The 23,162-nt window shown below is 41.6% G+C and overlaps 1 protein-coding gene across 2 annotated transcripts; it reads right to left on the bottom strand.

Annotated features, from left to right (window-relative positions):
• Positions 1 to 191: 191 nt before the first annotated feature.
• LOC144634800 (MFS-type efflux pump MSMEG_3705-like) lies at positions 192 to 22,938 on the bottom strand. Of its 2 annotated transcripts, XR_013567269.1 has the most exons (7): positions 22,582 to 22,938; positions 5,259 to 5,528; positions 4,046 to 4,100; positions 3,455 to 3,670; positions 2,732 to 3,043; positions 1,442 to 2,335; positions 192 to 1,220 (listed from the first exon to the last, which is right to left on the bottom strand). XR_013567269.1 is itself a non-coding variant. In XM_078493838.1 (6 exons), the coding sequence occupies exons 1-6, from the start codon at positions 22,932 to 22,934 to the stop codon at positions 1,922 to 1,924; spliced, it is 1,620 nt and encodes a 539-aa protein (XP_078349964.1). In that variant the 5' UTR covers positions 22,935 to 22,938; the 3' UTR covers positions 1,346 to 1,921. The 2 variants fall into 2 exon arrangements, 1 of the variants encoding a protein (XP_078349964.1); XM_078493838.1 differs by lacking the exon at positions 192 to 1,220 and having other exon boundaries at positions 1,346 to 2,335.
• Positions 22,939 to 23,162: the final 224 nt, after the last annotated feature.

The raw sequence follows: 23,162 nt of genomic DNA, 5'->3' as shown, positions 1-23,162 counted from the left end.
GAACCTATGATTTTATATTCGATTTTTCAGTGAATTTCGATTGCAAGATTGTCCTTTTAGTACAGGAGTACTTCGTTGTCGAATTTGGGTGCCGGTCATGTCATTAGAGGCAGCTAAAGGTGTTGAATGTTGATCGAGTTCTGCGGCATACTGATGAACCACCAACAAATGATGCGGACACATATACTGAATTGAGTACTGCTTTCTATTGTCATGTGTCTTTAATTCAAAACATTGCCGTTGAGATGCATGAATAAGGGAATCCTTGTTTACAACATTTGCCTCATTAGCATAAGCGCTTCAGATTCTGATCGAGTTACAGAAATGTTAATTCTAAATATTGAAAGAAGTTCCTAATCGAGCTGCAGAAATATCAATTCTAAATATTGAAAGAAGTTCCTAATGGAGCTGCAGAAATATCAATTCTAAATATTGAAAGAGCATGGCATGATTAACTTTCGCTATAAAATTGAGTATTGAACACGTTTGCTGTGATACGTGTTTGAAAACTCAAAACTTTTACAATGAATTTTGCCACCCTGAAATTTATTTGTGTATGCTAATGCGATAACAGGCTTTGGCCTGGGAAAGCTCTTTTGTAAAACCTGTGAAAACTCTGTTAACCTGGGAATATTAATGGCTGCTGGAAGGGCTAGATCTGTTACAGCAAACACAACTTTCGGAGACGACTAGAACAGTTAACAGAACTTGGATTCAACGTAGACTTTTTTGTAGCCAAGCAATATTTTGCAGTTCAATTGGTTATGATCAACAGCAAAATAAATGGTAGTGGCTACGAGTCGGATATAATATTTTCTACGTTGGCTTTTCTTTTTTAAATATTTTTCTATTCTCTTTATAAAATTATTTCTTATAATCTTGTCTTGTCTTTCACAAGCTCTTTGAACATCTGGCGTCAATTCGTATATAGCACGATGCCTTCTCTTCGCAAAGTCGAGTGCTAATGAGGCCAAATTTAAACAATAATTTCAGCAGGGACTCCCCCAGCCTAGTACCCAGGCGTTCCCTTCCCGCTTCTCGATTTGGCGCGAAATTTCGTGACGTCACGCCAACCCGTTCCCAGGCCCTTAAGTGGACCTCGCGCTCGCCCGAGATAGGAGGAGAACGCCTAGGGACTAGGGTGGGACTCGCCTTCATCTCCCTGCAGACTTGAGGCGTTTTCTCTTATGCGCCGGCGCGTCATAAAAGTGACGTCATGTCTTATCGAGAAGACAACACCTGGTCAGGGCAAATCATCGAATTATTCATAATGAGGAGGAGGAGGAGGATACACTTTCCAACCTCCTCCATCCTTGACTGGGACAAACAAAACACAACAACAAAATAACGCTTCTGCCATTCTTTAAGTAATAGGCACAAATACTATATTGTTCTTATGACGTTAACTTACGAGTACACTCGTAAAGTAAAATAATGTCACATGTGAGCCCAAATGCATCTTGGTCAGTTGGTTACCAGGTACAAAGTAACGTTACAGCTTTTAGAACAAACAAAGTTGTCAACGGAAACTTACATCAGCAAGTGATGTTTAGTCAACAAAAGTGGAGTGGAGCCAAAGTTTTGCATGTATCCGTAAGCGCTTGGTTTCACCCAACTACAAGGACCCTGCCTCCCTGTTCCGATTCAAAATTAATCGTTTTAATGTCACTAACTTGATAAGGGTCGCAAAATTCCAAAGTTACTGAAATACATTAATATCTTAACTATCACACATCAGTTTGGGAACATTTTCCCGGATTTTGCGTAACATACATTTCTCTTTTAGCATTTTGTAGAAATAATGTACACAAACGTTTGTAGGCCAAGTCCTACGAGACTATAAGCCTGCAGAACAGGCGGTTTCTTTTGCAGGTCGCTATGGACTAGGTAGGTCTTTGGACGGGTATCAATTCAATCTGTATCAGACGGTTTTTGCTCCATATTCAGAAGTCGGCGTCTCAGGTAATAACGGCTTGATTGCATCTTCCTCTTCTTGAGCAAGCCTCAAGTCACGCTTCAAGGAAAACAAAGTCAACAGAAAGAACACAGAGCTGAGCAGGTACAAGCCTGGAAAGAGAATGTACAGCGCTGTGCGAAGACTGGTGACTTTCTTCAGCAGAGGCACAAGCAGCGGAACATTTCCACCAATAATGGAAATGATAAAAAGATATCCAGCGATCGCAGGAGAGCGGATGGTGTTTGGTACAAGTTCAACAACCACAGTCAGGGTTACACCAACCCACATTTCACCGATGATGTTGGACGGAATCAAACTGATGAACGCCCATGGAGGTTTCAAAAACAGCGCTCCGGCAGCGAATGGCGCGGCGATTACCTGAAAAAAAAAAAAAATAAAATAGATTGCAAGAATAAAATGAAATGCATAAAGTAGAGTGTAAAATCTAGTACCAAGCGCGAGTCTGAGGGGACTGGCGAAGGGACTGCAAGTGTATAGCGCCTCGTTCCCATTCCGTCAAGATCGCTCTTCATAGGGTCGGGGTAGTCAAGGGACATATTATTTTTTTCAATATTTTATTCTCCCTTAACTGAAGAGATGTCCCAGTTCATAAAAATTCACCAAGAATCTCCTCGTTACGTGATGGCTAAAAAATGCCAGAAATAAGGACAGGGGATCTGCCGTATATTTACTGTCCGTTCAAAAAACACGCCGCATAATACCGAATGGCCTATCGCACGCCATACATTATTTTACTTATTGTTCGTAGCATACCTGACTAAATATTAGCACCCAGACCCTCATATAAAAGCCTCGGTTCTTAATCAATCGATCAGAGATGAAGCCGCCAAGAACCACGCCCAGACTTCCTCCGACAAGAGGGATCCAGCTCATATATTTACCCACATTGGTGTTAGGGTAGTATTTGTTGAAGTATGGCTGAGTGTTGTACGCCCATACATAGCCTCCAGCATTCCTTATTGACCCGGCAAGGAATAAGATCAGCAATGATGGACGGATAAATGTCCTACCCAATAACAAAAACTTCTCTCTGAATAGCTCTCGCTGTGGGCGGTTGACAATTCTCTACAAAAAATAAAATAAAAATACAATCCGTTTTATTAAAAAGCAACTAAAATACAATGCCTTAGTTGAATATTAAAAACTTCAAAAATGTATTGTATTTAAATAAAATTGGCATTTTTAAGTATCTTTGTAAGTTAGTATTTTCAAGTATCTTTAGTATCTAGTAAGTTGCATTTGTTATAAGTACCTTGTAACATGACCCCACAAAACATTTTAATGTGTATCTAGGTAAAGGTTTTTGTCTTTGTACTTTATTTCCAGCTTTCTTTGACTTTTTTGTTTGTCTTGTTTCTCCAAATATTTCTGTTTGTAAGTCGACGTTTCTCATATGAATTATTACATGTACCTTATGCTTTCTTTATCACTGAAAGTTTACCTGTAAATCAGGTTTTTTGCTTAACATTACAGTACCTGTACACCCGGTCTCTCACTCCTTTCAGGCTCCTTTAGTGTAAGAAGCATGAGGAGTCCCAGGACAAAGCCAGGTATAGCAGCAATCCAGAACACCCATCTCCAGCCTTTGCCGTCAATATTTGCTTGCGTTATGAAGTTACCAAATGCATAAGCCATGCTGTAACCAATGTAGATTCCCCAGTTGTAAACACCAACGGCTGATCCTCTTAAACTCTAAACAAAAAATAAAAATTCTAGAATTCAGGGAAGGCTTAAAAACAAATTAAATAAACCCATTTTTCGCTGAAACTATCATGATAGTGAAGGATATCAATGCAACATAAAAAAAGGAGATAAAACTCTGAAGATGAGTTTTCTAGAAAGCCATGACCAGTGAAGACAAATAGACCCCAAGGTGACCTGCAAACATTTGTCGCACATCATGCTGTTTATTAGGTGAAATAACCACCTCTTTAGTATCTTAGAGTAAATGACATGACAAACTGAATGGTGACTTTCAAATCCCTATTTCTTTGATGGCCAGTGTGGAAATCCACCAGCCAGAGATATAACCATGTTCAGTTTGCTAATAATTAATATAATACTGACCTCTGGAAAATAGTCAGCGATCAAACTAGTAGCAAATGGAGTGCAGCCAGCCTCTCTGCAAGGTACAGTATGAATACATTATAAGAAATTAAAACATTATTATATAGCATGCACTGGTGGGGAGAGTGCTCCTGGACCCCCCCCCTCCCCCCCGCCCGACTCCCATCCCATTCAGGCACTTGAACTGCATGCACTTTCAGTTTTGGGCTCACTACTTTAAAAACTACTTTAAAAATTTCCCTACCAAAATACACTAAACGTAGCATCACTTTCAGTCTGAGGAGGATGATTCAACCATCTGGCTATCCTGATTCATCAGATGGGGACAGACATTTGCCAAAGTTGCTCCTGTTTTCTAAGTTGGGAGGCTCTGACTGGAAATTTGCATGACAACTTCACACCAGTTTAGGTGTCTACCCAGGGGGGGGGTACTCTTGGATCCAAGTGATGGGGATGTGCGAAGGATTTTTTTGGGGTCGAAATTTTCGATTCCGGGATTTTTTTGGGTAGGAGAATTTGGCAGGTATTTTTTTGGGTGACTTGATTTAAATAGGGGATTTTTTTGGGTGTTAAAATCAAACTAAAGTGCCTTGGCAATTTAGGGGTAATTTGACTAGGGATTTTTTTGGCGTTTTTTTTGGCCCAGGGATTTTTTTGGGTAATGTTGGGAGACTTTTTTGGGGTCCTGAGTTTTGTCTCCATTCGATCATCCCCGTCACTTTGATCCCGGAGTACCCCCCCTGGGGGTGTCTACCTCAAATTTCCTGTTAATATTTTGCACTAGTTTTTGGCCTTTCGGCTTCATTGGGCCACGCATGGAAGGTTCTTTGGGAAAACTTCAAACAGAACACATTCTTTAAGACTGGAAATTCTCAACCAACTTTTTCAGGAATTTCTTTTTTCTTTGTAAATTGTAATCACCAGTTTGTACTTAAAAATCTAAGGGGGAGCAGGGATGGCGCAGTGGTGGGAGTGCTCGCCTCCCAGCAATGTGGCCCTTGTTTCATTCCTGGACCAGTCATATTTGGGTTGAGTTTGTTGTTGGTTCTCGTCCTTGCTCAGAGGGTTTTTCTCCAAGTTCTCCAGTTTTCCTCCCTCTGCAAAAACCGACACTTCCAAATTCCAATTCGATTCAATGCTATTAAGTGCTTAATGCTCATAAAATAAAGACTATTTATTATGTATTTTATTTATTTAATGAGGCCACACTCACCCAATCCCCAGAACAAATCTTGTGACAACTAAGTGCCAGTATTTGGTGGAAAAACCTGTAATCAGTGTCATGGCACTCCAGAGTAACAGGCAGAAAACAATAAGATTTCTACGATGAAAAACACCTGCACAAAACCCAAGAGGAATACCACTGACAGTGTAAACAAGAATGAAAACAGGACCAGCAAGGATCTGATAGTCATTCCCTGTTCCATCATAGTCCCAAACACACACGTGCTGGGTAGAGTTTTTGGCTTTTTTCCACTCACATCTAAAATAACAAAATTAATGTGGGTTATGTCATGCAGACTTACTACTTCTTGCTGAGCAGTAGATTATCTAGGTTGCCCTTTAGGCAAGTTGAAGCTACATGTATTTGTGATAAAACGTTTTATCAATAGTGTCTTTTTTCTACCAACACGATACTGTGAAATTCTGGTTATAAGCCCTGGGCTTATACAACTTCACAGGGGGTTTTGAGAGGGTTTATAAGCGAAGGGGCTTATATCTGAGATGGCTTGTAAGCGGAATAAAAAAATGTTTCGAAACGAGCCACTGGAGTGTTGATCAAAAGTTAAGTTAAAAATGCATAATAAAGCAACATTTAGCCCTGCTCAGTACTGTCATCTGGCAGAGGGGGGCTTATATCCGGGAGGGGGGCTAATAATCGGATGTATTTTTTGTTTTCAGGTAGATGGGCCTATAACCAGGGGGCTTATAAGCGGGGGGGTTGGGGGGGGGGATAACCGGAATTTTACGGTATGTTTATACAATTTACTTGACTCTAGGGTCTGGGCACATTCAGAGTACACCTACACACATGTAAATTAGGAGTTGTGGCACAAACCGTGACAACTCGCTCGGCTCGCCCTGGCTCGCCTCGCTCCTTGTCACAATTTGTGTCCACAACTCCTAATTTACATGTGTGTGCGGAACGCAAGACGCCTTTCTTACCCCTCTCGCGAAACGAGTTGCAAAAAAGGCGTTGGCGGCACCTCTAACGGCCCGCAGCAACAGAGAGCGCCACCTGTGTGCTATATTTATTTTTCAATTGAACAAATAACACCTCAGGGTAAATGGAGCCAACGAGAGATGTTTTTCAACCAAAAGGACCGAGAACGAGAAAGTTTTACATCCAAAACGAAAAAATTTTTGATCGATATTTACAACAATATGTAAGTGTTGACATGACAAAATTTATACACGACTTGGTTGTAGCAATTTCAAAACTGAAAACTAAAGAGCTTAGCAAAGAAATTTTTGAAGAATTGTTGGAAAGAGACTTTACTTTAAAAAAAAGTATGAAACTGAAAAAACCAGAACTTTTTGGAAAAAGTGAAGACTTACCCAACAGTGAAAAAAACGAAGAATTTGTTCCAATAACGACAGTTTTACCAAAAAAATCGTTAGATTATCTTACTTTAACAAAATATCATGAAGCTTTTTTGAGGTTAGGAGAAGTGTACGACTATGTCTATGATTTTGAAAAAATTCCGGAAAATTTAAGGCAAAAAAAACTGAAATCGCTAAGCAAATCTTGGCTAAAGCTAACAAAAAAATCTGGAAAGCAGTCGTGGAAATGGAACTAAAGAAAAAGCAAAAAAAATGGGTAAACAAATTAATTAACTGCCGGAAGAAGAGCCGACAGACTGAACTTCGTACCAATCATTTAAACCAACCATTGTACTTTAGGGCGACGAACCTTTAATTGACAAAAAAGGTTTAAGCTTGCGACTTTTTTTTTTTATTTATAAAAGAAAACAACATTAAAAAAACCTTCGCTAACGTTAAACGCGCTAAAACCATTTTTTCTGACCGTTTACAGACACAAAAAAATGATTGCCCTGCTAGCGGCACGCAAAATCGCGAGCGACTTACGTGAGTTGCGTGACATTTTCAGAGAGAGCCTGGAAACCATATTTCTAGTTCTCAGGCCCTTGGACGAGCAGAAAGAAACATGGCGGCCTAATCAGGATTTAGTGTTTGGGCCGATAAAAAACGAAACAGAACAGATATTACAAAAAAAATACGCTCAGTTAACGCGCTGTAATTTTTTGTGCCCCCACAGAAGCTGCCGAAGTGAAGCGAAGAGAAGAAATCGAGAAATAACAGGATTTGATCACAGAAGTTTAACGATCGATCGAAAGAACTTTCCCGAAACATCGGACTCAATCGGGCCTGTTTATTTTTTTTCTGCTTCAAGCATTGCTTCCACGACTTGATATGTTATCTGTCTGACCTCATTTTGCCAAACGGGAGTAGAAAGTTCGGTTAAAATAAAGCAAATCGCTTGGAAAAGCACCAACATTTTAGCCTATTTACCAAACTTTACCAAGTGTCTAATTAATGATGACATCATCCTGATGCCCAAAAGCGCATGCGTACTTGCTCAAAATAGGTGAAAGGGTACCACAAGTGAAAAACGTGACAAAGTGAACTATATATAAGTAAACGCGGCCGTAACTTTTTGTTAGTTCACAAATTCTGGTGAAGTCAAGGGAGGTAGTGGATGGCCAACCACTTGAATCCTGTTATAATGGCTTGTGCGGATGGTGAATTACGGGGTATAGGGGGACTCCTTTCAGTGGGAGATACCCCTGGGTGAACCCGCCTCGGCCCTACTGATAACGTGGGGGTGCTCAGAAATTCCTCGGGATTTCAAACCTCGGCAGAGGTAAAAATGTGGGACAGCCGCCTTGTCAGCGGCGGGGAAAAAGTCCTAGCCGGGGCTAGGCAAGAAACAGCCAACGAGCACCCCCCGACCAGGGTTTTGCCCTTTCGTTTGACCTGTCACGCAACGTCACGCGTGACTGTCACGCTCTGTGTCACACAATGTCACGCTGTGTGTAACACAATGTCACGATTTGTGTCATGCGTTAATTTTATTTTTCTGAACACTCAGATTAAATCCAGTGTTTATTTTCTCAAATCTGATTTCGACTCTGCTGATATTCTTTTTTTTAACCTATCTAATTCTTCTTGTCGAATTTCCTGTCTCAGTTTCTCAATGTCAGGCTGTGGGGATGATTTTTTTTGGCTTAAATTTTTTGTAAGGTGCATGCGAACAGTCTCTTTGAGGGCCATGTAACGAGAATATTCATCCAAAATAATTTGAAACTCTTTGTCATCAACTTTATTGTCAATGAGAGCGGCAGAAACAAGTCTATTGACAGTTTCACGTTTGGCAACAGCAAGAGAAGTAATTTCATTATTTTTCATAATTTTTGGTTCAAGTTTTTTGCTCGCTCCAGTGAAAGCGGCTGACAAAACGCCTGTAATTGCAGCACATGCTGCGAGAGGAACGCTTACCGGCAAACCAACGACTGTTACCGCTGTTCCAAGGCTGGAAGCAGAGAGAACACTGGACAAACCACCCATTGAAATTGCGGAATAATGAAAAAAAGACTTCACCTTTTTATACTTTTTCAAAACAGCTCGGTATTTTGCAACTTCTTTGTCAAATTCTGAACAAATTTGATTGATTTTTGTTAACCTAAAGTTTTCTGGTTGATTTGGCAAAGCGGGATACAGTGTTTGTTTTACGCTGTTTTCTTCGCGATCACCATAAGCAGGGGCACTCGGGAGAACATTAGCAGATGACATGGTCTCGTATACATAAAAGTTAATTTTGTATTTAATTTAATTCAATTCCAACTCATATGTAAGATTTGAGCCGTTAAAATCGAATGGCTTTCCATTCTCATCTCTAATCGAAAGAGTCAGAGATGATACATTTTCTTCAGCAGAAACGTCGCGCAAGACGTTAAAATGTGTATTTTGGTAATAAACTTTTTCATACGGTTTTCCACGTATGTCAAAAAACGCTAAAAGGCTTGATGGCTTACCATTTAGCAAGCTTTGTTGCTTGTCGATAAGGTCACAGTTGATGAAGTAATTTTTAGGATTTGAAACATTATTTACCTCAATTGTTTCAAAAAATTCCTTTTCAATACTTGCGTAATTCTCAAACCCAGGCAAATTAAAGAACTTAATAAGACTTTCATTCAGTCCAAAAGTTTTTAAATTGGGCTCTTTTGCTTTTATTATCAATGAACGGCCTGCAATGCCTTTTGTTACAGAAAACATGTTTTTCTCTGGAAATCCTTTTTCAAAAATACTCCCAATGTCATCGAGTGAGAAGTTTCCTTGCCGTATATAACGCGCCTTTTCTTCCTTGTTCACTTGTTTATAAAAAACTATTCCATCCTTTTCCAAACTATTCCAGCTGTTGTAAAGAGAACAACTTAAAAGCCGGATATAGCTTGGTTTTGGAATAGGCTGGTCAAAATAAACAGTGTTCGGATTTTCTTTTGTGGTAACAGTCAGCACAACCATTTTTATATTAAATAAAAATAAAAAATGTTTAATATAAAAGAGGACCATGGATGCAAAAACAAGAGGTTTTATGAAGTGGATGAAAACCCCAGAAGCAACTACAATTTCTAAAGCGGCAAAAGACAATGCATGGAAACCTTTTCTTGCAAAATATCCAAACGCTGACCGAACAAAATTTGTTGCACAGGTTGAGTTCGCGTACAACCACACAGCAACGGCAGACATTTATTACAAGGCAGGGCAAGGCCATTTGATAAATGTTTTTGGCTCTGACAGCAAATATTGGAGCCCAGAGATGAAAAAAGCACTGGGGGTGAATCAAATTTCAGGCGGTTTTCCACAACAGCTGTCACCAAGCGGCGCAAAAGGCTCATCTTTGCCAATTCCCGCGGTTGGATTTCACGAAGCCGCACCGAGTTTGAAAAAAATATTTAACAGCAAAATCAACATCTACGTCACACCAGATCAATATTTCACAACGAAATTAAGAGAGATTTTTCAAAAAACAAAACTGAAGCATACATCAGGAAAAGAGTCAAAAAAGTGGCTTGCGGGGCCTAACATGGCCTATTGGCCCCAGCAACTTAACTTTGCGGTATGGTGCGCGACAACAGGCTGCGGTATAAGTCGAGATATTTTCGATGAAGAGCACTCAGCTCTTAGCTTGCCACCGATTGTGCGTAATTTTTATCTTTTTCACGTTTATTTCACGATAAGGCGAATATTGTTTCAGATGGGGGGAATTCAGAGCGTAAGCGCCTTGCCAGGCGACCCAACTTTTAGCCAGTTCGACAACAAGTACGACGTGGCTTCGTACAAAAGAATATGTGCTGAGTTCGGTGTCGACCCGTCAAGCGATTTCCGTTTCACAACAGGCGCAAACCACGGACTTGGTAACGTTTATATCTGGATTACTAACATTGGACCAAACAAAACTGGAGCAAAATACCCCGATTACGATAAATTTTCGGACGAAGGGGGAGCTGCAAGCAAAGGTAACTTGATTCAATACATCGAGCCAGACGACGCTGCATATGCACAGGCAGACTGGTTTTGTCCTAACGGCACTGAAGGGCTTACTCAGGCAGGTTTGTCGAGAGTAAACCAGTCGATAGAGGCTTTTGTCTACTGTATTCTCGGTTCGCAGGTGAACGTTCGAAGTAGCATACTTGGAACAGGCGGCCGTGCAAAGGAAGCGCAAAGTGAGTTCCTCGTGTTGGTTGAAGACGCTATAAGGCAACCTGATCTGGCAAAGTCGGTCCAAAGATACCAACTAGCCATCGACGAAGCTAAGGTTCGGCTTAACCTTGCAGTCTGCCCAGGTGCCTGGCTGATGCCCGCTCGTATGGTGATAAACACAGAAAGCGTTGTTGGTTACAATAACCAGCTTAAGCAGGCTGTTGTTGGGATGAAATTAGGAGTGAATGATGAGGTTAATAAAGCTACAAAAAAAGCAGCTCTTAAACTGATGGCCGGAGGAAAATCAAAAATCAACCCACCAAACAGCCACCCTTCAAATCCTATACACAAGAGCGCCACAGCAAAAAAAAATCAGGCACCCGCCGCAAGCGCTGCTGAAACACCAGCTAGGGACCTTTACGGTCCCCGTCCAAAGGACGGCAACGCGCAAAGCGCTAAAGCTACGAAGGCCGTAGCCAATGATTCACACGAAATAAACAAAGCAACTGTCGCTGTTGGTGCGGTTGGAGCTGCAGCTTTGCTCTACACCCTTATGCGCTAACGTCTCTTTTTGATGTATTTTTCAACAAGAAAAGCAACCACAGCAAGGATAAGCAGCCAGGTGTGCTCTGCAAGAAATCCAATTACTTGACCAGCGGTTTTGAAAAGAAATTTCGCAATCGAGCCAATGAGACCAGGCAGAGCTGATGCTACCTTTGAGCCAATATCACTTAGGCCTTTCCCCAACGCTTTGCCGGTTGCCTTCAACGCTTTTGTAATGGCTCCAATAACAGAACCAATCGTGACACCAGCAGCCAGAAGTATTGCTGTTAATGTCACGCCATGTTTTTTGAAGATCTCTTTGATCCTCTCACGAAGTGGAAGCGCTCTTTCTCTTTCGGCAATCTGCGTTTGCAAGCGTCCAAGTTCCTCGGTTCTTTCCGCAACTCTTTCTTCCGCGGCTTGTTTGTCAGTGGGGGAGGCATTCTCATCCTCTATAACAGCCTGATCTTCCTCGTTTTGGCGCTTCAGCTCGGCTTCTTTCTCTTTTAGATCCTCCAAAGCTCTTGTGTCGTTGAGCCTTTCTTGCAAAGTGTTTCTTTCGCTCTCTTTGGCAGCGAGGCTTGCCCTTAGTTGGCCGACTCGTGTTTGTTCTTTTGCCTTCTTCTTTGCTTGTTTTTCAAGAGCAGAAACTTCTTTTTTTGCGTTTTCAAAATCCGTTTTATAGTTTTTCAAAAGTTGCCGTTGCTCACGCAATTGTGTTTCATTTTCAACGTTTGACCCAAGTTGTTCAATTCTGGCCTGAGTTCGTTCGATTTTGTTTCTCAGATCTTGTACTTCTTGAGCAGCTTTTTCTCTTTCTGATGCGATTTTTTGGGCCTCTTGAAGTTGTTTTTCAGCTTCTCTTAATCTTTGGCGTTCATCTCTTATGCTCTCATTGTCTTGAGCAATAAGATCTTCAGCTGACGGCCCAAGTTCATCTTTGAAGCTGTCTAAAAAGTTTTTCATGAAGCCTGACTCATTATCTTTTAGAATCTTGTACTCGCCTTTTTTAGTTCCTATAGCAACAATTTTCCCCTCATTTTTCCCAGTGCCTCTTCTAATTCTAATTTTTTCAAATTTTGCTTTGGGGAATTTGCCTTTTATCGTGTCTACAGCTTTTTTAAGTTTTTGCCGCAAAAAACTTTCTTTTTGAAGATCACTTATCGAAGGGGTTCTTTCAAGCAAATGTGTTTCGTCGTAGGAGGTATCAGGCAGCCCGCTCTGTTCGTGCTGCATCGTTTGCATTTCATGTTGTTCACCCCCATGGTAGGGTGTGGATGCCTCCCCGGGCTGAAATGGTCGGGTTGTGTCGACCTCTTGTTCCTCTTCATCATCGTTATCACTGTTGTGGTCAAGATCTTGGTCCAAATCAGGGTCCTCGTATCCAAACTCACCACCACCTTCCGCCATCACGTAATTTATATATATTTTCAAATTAAACTTTTCAATTTAACAATAAAACCAATCGAGAGATGGCTTCTGTTCAAGAAAACCTTCGACCGGGACGCACAGAGAAAATACTCGGCGCACTGAAAGCCGAGCGCGCGGTAAAACGAATCACTTTTGACCGCACAGAAGCCAATCCAGAGGAAACGTTGTATGTTTCAGTGCCCAAGCTGAACGAAAACGAGGTCATTGTGCCTGGCTCGCTGGCGCTGCGCTTCAACATCGACTTGAGTGGAGGCCATGCCAACAACTTTCTGGTTGACAACGTCAGCCGAGCTCTGGTCGACGATTTTGTTGTAAAGTACGAAGGCACCGTCGTGCAGGACACGGTTGGCTATGACATCTACAAAATATTTGAGGATTTTTTCCTTTCGCAGGAGGAGCGCGACGACAGGGTGCCAGAGGGCATTCAGAGCGAGGACCTTAACAAAATTCGCTCAAATGCTGGCGATAAGAAAACTTCAGGTGTGGACGCAGAAAAAAAGCTGAATGAGATATATGGAAATAAATACCGCATCCGCCTGGATCACCAGATTTTAACTGACCATGGGGCATTTTATCCTCAGGCACTATACAACGATCTTGTGTTCGAACTGAAGCTCGCGGCAGCCGAACATGTGGTCAGAGGCTCAGATACAACAAAACTAAAATACAAGTTGACAAACATCCAGCTGGAGTACGAGATGATAAGAAGCGAGGAAATTGCAGATGAAGCGTTCAGCGCTTATTCGGGCGGCAAAGAGTTCGCTTACGACCACATCCAGCGTGTTAAAGTGGTGACTTTTGCAAAAGGCTCCGACACACGTCTGAATCTAAGGGTCAACCCGCAGAGGAGGTCCTTGAAAGGTATCTTGCTCCTATTTATTGAGCAATATAACAAAGGTGCAAGGAGCTCGGAAAAGTACATTAACCCGGACCTTACAAAAGTAAGCATCACTGTCAACGGCTCGCCAAACATGCTGTACAACAACGGCATCGAAGGAATGGACATTTGGGGAGAAGTTAAAAGATTCTACATGAAAGAAAAAAATAAAACGCAGCACATGACTCTGCAAAAGTTTTACACAGAAGACAAGTTTGGCCTTCTTATTGATCTGCGTTCCATGGCTGACCACTCGATGCACGGAAGCGGCACGCGCCTTGTGAACACAAAGGACGGTGTCCAGCTTGAGCTAGAGAGGAAAGCAAGCGGCTCAGGTAATTTGAACTGCCACATTTACGTAATCAGCGACGCCCAAATGAATATACTTGGCAGGCAGTTAGAATCTGTGCTTTTATAATTTTTCTTTGAAAAAGTGTACCTTAGGTACATATACGAACGAAGATGGATCCTGCCAATATACCCTTCAACGCTCTCATTGTTGGACCAACGAACTCAGGAAAAACAAGATACGTGGTCAATCAGCTTTGTGGCCCTTTCCGAGGCAAGTTTGACTACATCGTGCTCATCTGCCCGACGTTCGCGCACAACAAGACTTATTATCGCTTTGCTGAGGAAGATCTTCGATTTTTTGTTTTAATTTGTGAGCAGCACGAGGTGGAATCTTGGTTAAGGCTTTCAAGATTTCTTTTTGAGGGTACGAACACGCTTATCATCCTCGACGACTGTGCTGCATCGAAAGATGTAAAGGGAAGAACGGGTGAATTGGTGAATCTTGCTTTCTCTGCTCGCCACGCAGGCTTGAGCATATGGGTGTTAACTCAAAAATTGACAAGCATAACATCCTCATTCCGCGAAAATGTTGCGGCAATCGTTTTCTTTTACACCCCCTCTGCCAAGACCACGAAGGCAATCTTTGAGGATTACGCTGGCGAACTTGCCAATGAGGATTACAAAGAAATCATTTTAAAGCTAAAAAAAAATAAGTTTTCGCATCTTGTCATTTCTCATCGCCACCCTTACGGCACAAAATTTTCTTATTGAACATATTTTTTAGAGTAATAAATGGCTGACCCGTTCGCAACTTCTCCTCCCGAGAGCGTCAAGGGCGCTGCAAGTGAACAAGAATTAGCTTCCGTAATGGAACTGCTAGGAGCTGAACCAGAAAGTACAGAAAGCGCTATGGCACTCATTCAAGGCCCTGACATTCCTGCTTTGCGTGAACAGCTTGCAATCCTTGTTTCAACAGGAAAAGCCAAAGAAGCAATCGGTGTGCAACTGACACACGAGCAGGTGAAGCGCTTGACAGATAAAGAAGTTGAAAAGTACTTAAAGAGATATGAGGCATACGTTGGATCCAAAACAACCGACAGCTTGATTGACAGCTTTATTTTTCTTGTTACTAAAGTCGTTGGTATGGCCGTAAATATCAAGGACGTCAATGATTATCAGAAGGAACTCAAAAACGACTACATCATCAGCAAAGAGCTGTCCACTTTGGCAGGCGGTCTGGCTTTGAAATGCGGCCGCTTTCTTGCCGTTGCAAATGCTGCGCTCATCACAACAAAGCACATTGATTTAAACGAAGCCGCGCCTGGCGCGGGGACCCAAGGGGTCCCTACAAAGTCGCACACTTCGCTGTGCGAAACCAAAGGTGCTTCCAAAGATGCGGACACAAACACTACTGAAGATTTTTCTGAGCAATGCTAAGAAAATGCTAAGTAATTACTGAACAATGCTTAGCAATTGCTTAGCAAAAAATCTTGCTGAGCAATTTTCTATTTAAATATTATTTTTTTTTATTATAAATGGCCGAGCTCGAACCAACTCCGATCGCTCAAGAAGAACAGAAACAAGTTACTTCAACAACTCCAGCAACAAAGCCTGCCAAAAATCCAAAGCGAGTTGCTGCTGGCAAGCTTGCAGCTGAAAAAACAAAACAGGCTCGTGAAGCACAGAAAAAAGCTGCTGTCGAGGCTGCTGCAATAATTGCAAAAGAAAAGGAAAAGAAATATGCTGCTGCAAAGCTGTCCGGAGGACGGGGACCACAAGGGTCCCGAAATGTAACACCACCGGCCGTAACGGAACCAGCTCCGCCCGAGGCTCAGCCGCAATCAAGCGGTCTCACCACAAATCAATGGATATCTTTGCTTGGTATCGGCGTTGCAATCGTTACAACTTATGTGAAACGCGAAGACATAAAAGCCTTTATAAAGGAAAAAAGAAGTCCAACAATTAAAGCTCCGCCAACTCTTATAACTGATGACACACCAGGGGTCCCAGAGGAACCCCGCGCTTTGCGCGTTACAGCAGAAAGTATTGGAAGGGTTGCAACGCGTTCTTCAGACACGCCTTCGACAATCCAAAATGCCATTAGACCTCGCAAACAAAGAGGAATCCGTCCGATGGATTAAAAAATTTCTTTTGAACATTTATTTTTCATTTATTATACCGACAATGTCCCTTGGTTTTATTCTTGACAACCTTGTTAAAGGTGCAGCTATGGCTGGTATTGCATTACTTTGGTTTGAATTTTCCAAAACTTGCGTTAAAACCGCTATTCGGGTGCAAAAGGATGAGGATACAATTTTTAAAAGAGGTATAAAAAAAACAAAAGAAGTTGAATCTGGTGAAGAAGTTGCAAACTTTGCTTCGCAAAACGGTGAAGAATAAACAAAAAAATTTTTCAATTGAATATTTTTTATTATTTTATACTGAACCGCCATGTCCGACAACAAACTCGTGAAAACGCTCATGAATGCCGCCACCATTACAGGTCTCGCCGCCGGAATCGGCTGGGCTGCCAAAAAAGTTGTAAAAGAAAACTTCACATCCGACCCAAGCAGCAGTTTTATGAACTATGTAAAGTTCACAGCCGTCATGGCTGGCAGCGTTGCACTTAAACAGTATCTCGAGGACCAGAAAATTCTCCCCACCAATTAAAAAAAAATTAGAATAGTATAATAACAAAATGGCAAGCGTAGCGATTATGGCTGGCGGAGCTATCTTGAACGCTGCTGCTTTCATTGGCGGCAACTATCTTGCTCGAGCTTTGGGTGGCGGAGATGACGCCGCTTTGAAAGAAAAAGAAAGACACGACAAAGCTCTCGAGGCTTACCAGGCAGCTTACGCGAAGTACTCTCGCGACCGCACGAAGCTTCTCGACTGGATCGAAACCAACAATGAGATCAAACAGCAAGCGAAACAAAACTTTACGAACACAGACTACGCTTTCAAACTCTACAACCAGGCACATCCTGACAAACAAATGATTCCTCCGAAAGAGCCCAAGTTCTCTGATTTTTATCAGCCAAGCGAGCAGCAGAAACAAGGTGAACTTATGTTCGTTGGCGCTGGCGCGCTTGCACTTGGGTACGCTGCCTTTCGGTTTCTTTAAACGTTTCTTTTTTTTCTTGTATACGCATGGATGCAAAGATCTCGAAAGTCTACTATAGCCCCCAGGGCTACTGGAAGGGAATTGCAGCGATAAAAAAATTAGCCGAGGCGGCCAAGGTTTCCGAAGATGCTGCTAAAAAGTGGCTCGTTAAGCAGGCCCTTTGGCAGATCTACCTTCCGGCACCACGATACGTTCCTCGCCCAAAATTCGATGTTTCTTCTCCTAATGCGGTCCACCAGGCGGACCTTCTTTTTCTGCCACACGACAAACTGCCGCGAGGGCGAAAAGTTTACAAATACGCTCTGACTGTTGTTGACGTTGCCAGCCGTTTCAAAGAGGCCGAGCCTTTGACCTCCAAAGATTCAACTGAGGTTGCAAAAGGTTTTCAGACAATTTACAGGCGAAGTGCACTAAAATGGCCACAGATGCTGCAAGTTGACCCTGGTCGCGAATTCATGGGAGCTGTTACCAAAGAAATGGAAAATCACAAAACCTATATTAGACGCGGGCGTGTTAACATTCACAGAGATCAAGCTATTGTTGAACGTTTTAATCAAACACTGGCAGGGCGCCTGTTTGGTTATCAGTACGGTGTCGAGATGAACCTGCCATCTGGCCAGCGGTCGACAGCGTGGGTAAAAAGGCTACCCGAAGTTGTTGCCGCTCTGAACAACGAAGTAACCAGTCTTACTGGTAAGAAACCTGCTGCTGCAATCAAAGAAAAGGCTGTTTCGTCAAAACCGTCCTCAAAATATACAAGACCTGTTGGCAAGAAAGAAAAAAAACTCCCCTCTCTCGTTAATGTGCGCTTCCTCTACCAACCTGGCGAGCTGGAAGGCGGCGTAAAAAGGGCTACAGATCCGATTTGGTCATTAAAAGTCTACAGCATTGAAAGGTCTGTTACTAAACCTAATCAGCCAGTGCTTTATTACTTGCACGATGGTCCAAAGCGCGGCTTCGTGCGTGAAGAATTGCTTGTTATTCCTCCAAATACACAGTTACCACCAAGCACTTAGTGCTTGAGCCCCTTGGGCTCAGAAAAGCTCTAAAAGTTATGTTTATGTAGGCTTTGTTTCGCAAAACTTATACCCGTAAGCATTTGTATGTATCCCATCATCCGCTATCCATCGCTTTGAGTCAAAAGGCGACAGCGATTTTTTGTTTACCACTATTGAATACATCTCGTGGGCATAGCTTCTTAGCATGTGCATTTCGTGAAAGCTTTCCTTGTTTTGAAAAAGTGTATCTTTGAAGTTTTCATGATCTATCTTATTCTTTGTCACACACTCTTTTACCCCCTTTGCTTTTTTTATATTTTTTTTGTCTTCTGTCATTATTGAATACATTTTTGGCCTCAAACAAACACACTCTGAAATTAGTTTTCCTGCGCATTCGTCTTTCATTTTTCCCAACACCTTTTTGTTTTCGTTTGAATGAAGTGAATGCTCTTTTGGGTAGTCGCTTGTGTCGTACTTGTCAATGTTTTTTGCCATGTCCGCGTAAACGTCTTCTGTTTCTATCTCAAGCAAAAGGCTGTCTGTGTCTGTATACAAAAGCTCGCAACGCTCTCCGTACTCCTTTTTCAGATGGTTGTAAAAGAAGTCATACATGCATAGCTTGCTTACGTCAAGGATGGTCATGCCTGTGTAGACCGGTTTATTAAGAAAAAGCCTGCTTTTTCGCATGTCTATTCCAACTAGATCGTTTGAAAACATTACATGCCTTGAATACAATGGGCTTGCAACTAATTTTCTTATTTTCTTTGTTTCGTCGCTTCGCGCTATTCTTATGTCTACACGGTTTCTCAGGTTTTCCATTGTTTTTCCAAAAACCGAGTTATTCATTAGCTTGTAAAAGTTCTTTTCAAAGTCGTTCTTTGCTTTTTTTCTGAATTCTGTGTTCATCCGGATGTAGGGCTCCATCCAGCATTCCTGTTCAAACTCTAAGACCCTGTGCACTTTTTTAAGTTTCATTCCTTGTTTTAAATAAAACTGCAAGTTTCGGTAATGCACGACGTAATTAGTTTTGTCTTCGAGAGTCAATACAAGCTTTTCGCTTTCTGGCAGTTTTAAATCAAGATTTTTTATTATTTTCTTTTGGTAAGGTGAAAACATTTCTTTGTTTATTTTCTTTTTCTCTGGCGCTAATGGATAGCTGTTTTGGGCGTCATGCAGCTCTTTCGGGTATTCTAAGTCCACCTCTAAAATCCATCCAGCTTTTGCAAACTCTTTTTTTGTCATTATTTCTTTTTCTGTCGGCATAACCTTTTTCCATCTAAAACCACTTTTTGGGAGCGGCTTGCTCATTGCCCACCCGTAAAGGTTATTCGCATCGAGGTACATTATGTATTTTTTTGGCTGGCTCGGGTCAAATCCCTCAACATAAGGGTTGTTCGCCTTTGCATATCTTTTGCTTACCATCGAAATTCCGCCTCTTAATCCCCTTTCAACAAAAAGATGCATTTCATAGTCCGTAAGTAACTCAAGCTCCACGCCTGTCTTTTTCAAAAGTGCGTCCCAAGAAAGGCCTGGCGTCGTGTAATAATTCGCGGGATCTAACCCGTACTTCTCAAGACAGATTTTTCGGAAGTTTTCAAAAACGTCAGCCAACAGAGAAACGTCTGTCTTAACGTACAAATCGTGGTAGTCGCCCAGGGTCTGGCAGCCAAAGGTTTCCCACACGTTTTGCGCGTGTTTGTACTCTTCATCCGTTATGTTCTCATCATTAAGTTTGCTGTAAAACTTTTCTTTTTCAGGCAAACTTGTTTCGCTAAATCTTTCCCATGAGTCCATGTATTCGTAAGGATAGATTCCCTTTTTGCAAAGAAGTTCAAAACTTTCATCAGACTGTGTTGAAATAGATTTTGTTATATTTAATGACTCCTTCGGTGTCGCTGTTACAAGTGAATCAAGACTTCCTTGAAGAAAGTTTAAGCTGTCAATAAAACGCAGTCCGCCAAATGAAAATGTGATGTATTTTTCCATGTTGTTTGCGACACATTTTACCTCTTTCTGTGCCTCTTTTGAAATCTTTGACATTGCCTGCATTAAATGGTGCGCATCATAGCCCCTTAGGTTGTGAAATACAACTGGTATTTGGACATTTTTTGGATTTATTCTCATCATCAAGTTACAAATGTTGTGCGCGGCTCCTCGAAACTTCCCTGTTATGTGGCAGTGGTCCTTTACCACATCCTTGTAGTTCGGCTGGATAAGCGGCTTGTGGCACGCTAAGCAGTTTTTTTGGTTTTTCGCTGCTAATTTGTGTGTTTCTTTTTCAAGCTTTTTTAGCTTATAGTGGGTTTCGGTATCCAGGTTTTTTTCCTCTTTTTCCTTTCTGTAATAACATTTTTTGTGCATCTGCCCAAAGTAATTAAGCTCCTTTTTGTTTCCAATCCAAACTGGCAAAGAGTCCAAAAAGTTTTGTTTCATTAGCGTTTCTTCGCAAATGTGGCAATTGGTTGCATTTTTGAAGTTTACCCAGTCTTTTGCCGTCATCACAAGAGGTTTTGGCTTTGACAATTCATATCTTATTTTTCTTTCTTCACTTAAAAGACAGTTCAAAAATACTTCAACGGCGTTTTGTCCTCTGTACACAAATGTTTTTTCGTGTTCACCATCACTCCTTACAACTGTGTAAGCAAATCCGCATGCCTCGTGCTGTTCTGTTTTGTCTGTGTAACTCGGCTTCATGTCTTTCACTTCTTCACCAAGGTCTTTTCTTTTCTGGCGCTCCTCGGCCGTTTCGCGTTTACATCCTTGCATCTTTCTTAACAATGCCTCAAAGTCGGCGTAAATTACAAAAGGCGCTTTCATTTGTTTGTGGTAGTTTTTAAAAGAAATAGTGTTTTTCCCCTCTTCCGGCATTTCGATTCTTGTTGGCCTGCCGTTAACTCCATTGCAATATTTTTCGTGCTTTTCGAGCAAGTCTGCTCTTGTAAAACCGGTCAAGCACATCATGCAAAAGTGTTTTTTGTTGTGTGATTTAGTCTGATCGTAAAGCAGAGCGCATACTCTTTTTACAAAACAGTAGTGCTGAATTAATCCTGACTCAATTAACATAAGGTTTATACGGGAAATGCTATTTTCTTTTTTGCTTGTTCTGAGAGGTATCACACAGTCGTCTTCCCATCCAAACACATTTATTGCAAGGTTGTTGTTTTGCGCCTCAAGCCTGTCAATCTGCTTTAGAGGCGTTGGAAAATCGATTCCATTGTAGTTTATTCCGTCGTCAACTGGGTATCTGCTTGTTCTTTGCGGATTTTTCCCATCTCTTGGCGGAAATAATGCAGCTCTCAAAGCCCATTTCAAACATTCGTTATCCCTGTTTTGCACGTTAATAACTGCTTTTTTGTTTGCCAATTTTGGTGGTAAAGGCAGATAACTCCCCCCTCTCAATGGCTGATAACGCGCGACATTGATATACGCCATTTCTATTCTTTCAATTTTCCACCCCGAGCCCTTCTCTGACCAAGCCTCAATTTCTCCCTTTGCTTTTTCGATAAATCTGACAAACTCTTTTTCGATTTCTTCTTTGGTGTTTTTTGAAAACACGTGCGGTTCTCTTTCACTGAAATAGTGGTTCATGTGTTGCGTAACTCCGTCTCTTTGTATCGAAAATTTAACTTCAAGTCCAAAGCTTGCTTTTAAGCTTCGTAAGTCATCAATTTCGCTTTCCAAAAGATCATAAAACTTTTTTTTGTGTTTTTTTGCAAAAATTAAAAGATCTTTGTTGTTTGTGTCAGTTTCGGGTATGTCCATTTTCCATACTCTAAGCCATTCGTTAAAATCGGTGTGGGCGAGTGAAAAAGACAAATTTCTTTGGGGGTTTCTTTGAAATTCACGGAGGTTTTCCTCCATCTTAGCTTGCAAAACTTCTGACGAATATCTTGCGGCAGCCATCTGTTGCATATACTAAAGAAAAATATTTGTTCAATTGAAAAATAAATCTAGCACACAGGTGGCGCTCTCTGTTGCTGCGGGCCGTTAGAGGTGCCGCCAACGCCTTTTTTGCAACTCGTTTCGCGAGAGGGGTAAGAAAGGCGTCTTGCGTTCCGCACACACATGTAAATTAGGAGTTGTGGACACAAATTGTGACAAGGAGCGAGGCGAGCCAGGGCGAGCCGAGCGAGTTGTCACGGTTTGTGCCACAACTCCTAATTTACATGTGTGTCACCTTATGACCAAGATGCACAAAACATGTTTACCCCAAGGTTCTTTCTTGTTCTCAACCAAAATAGAAAGTGACTCATAGAATTGTATGTGCAACTTTGGCCGACGCTTCATATTGAATTTCGAAATTCTGCACAGGTATTACGTAATAACGACAAACGAAATCACGCGAGGTAATTTTTTGCAACAAAATCTAACATTCAATGTGGTAGTCGGCTTAAGTTTTTCTTGTACGCTACTTCATATGATCAAAATACACGCTAAATTTGTATTTTGCAATAATTTTATATCGCCGTGGCCGCCCTGGTCAAAGTTTATAATAGAATTTTAATAAAAGAATACTGAGTTTTATATAACTACGCGTAGTACTTACGCTGATTCGTTTCTCTCCGGTTCATTGCTATCTTTGAAGCTTTTCACACAAAAGTCTTTGTAGTCAGAGGAAAAAGTCGAGTTATAGGGCAAGCAGCCTTTATCACCAAACTTGATGTCATGTGCCATTGGTTGGGACGACACCGCCAAAGCGTATCGATCCAACTGGTTCAGCAAATACGCACCAAGAAGCAAAAACAAAACATATACTGCATAGCCTCCAGCCTTAAAAACTAATGTTCTTAATACCATCTTTCGTAGTTTAAACGCGTTTTCTCGCTGATAGAGGGAAAAGTGCCTACGTAATCCGCGAAGAACAAAATTGAAGGAAGCAAAACCTCGCGTGACTGTCATGGGACGAGACACGACTGACGTTCGACACGACCAGAAGCCACGGACATTGCAGTCAGCAGTCCGCAGCAGTTACTACTTTGTATTTGTCTCACATTGTGTGACAGTGTACAATAACAGGATTTTTTTTTTAGATGTAAATCCACACTAAAATTAAGTTTGTTTCTTTTCTTTTCGTTTCTTTCTTTTGCTTTTGGAAGAGGTGGAGGGGTTGAGCTCCATAATATAAAG

Source organism: Oculina patagonica, chromosome 1 (genome assembly GCF_052425735.1).
Source record: "Oculina patagonica isolate OP01 chromosome 1, crgOcupat, whole genome shotgun sequence".
NCBI classification, from domain to species: domain Eukaryota; kingdom Metazoa; phylum Cnidaria; class Anthozoa; order Scleractinia; family Oculinidae; genus Oculina; species Oculina patagonica.
This window is presented reverse-complemented; position numbering and strand designations above follow the sequence as displayed.

What these genes read in the sequence shown, in the direction of transcription:
- LOC144634800 (XM_078493838.1), bottom strand. Translation starts at nt 22,934, where the DNA reads ATGACAGTCACGCGAGGTTTTGCTTCCTTCAATTTTGTTCTTCGCGGA. An exon ending in AGATTTGTTCTGGGGATTGG is followed by an intron (nt 4,101 to 5,258) that starts GTGAGTGTGGCC and finishes TGTACCTTGCAG; the next exon opens with AGAGGCTGGCTGCACTCCAT. An exon ending in GTGAGAGACCGGGTGTACAG is followed by an intron (nt 3,044 to 3,454) that starts GTACTGTAATGT and finishes TATTTTTTGTAG; the next exon opens with AGAATTGTCAACCGCCCACA.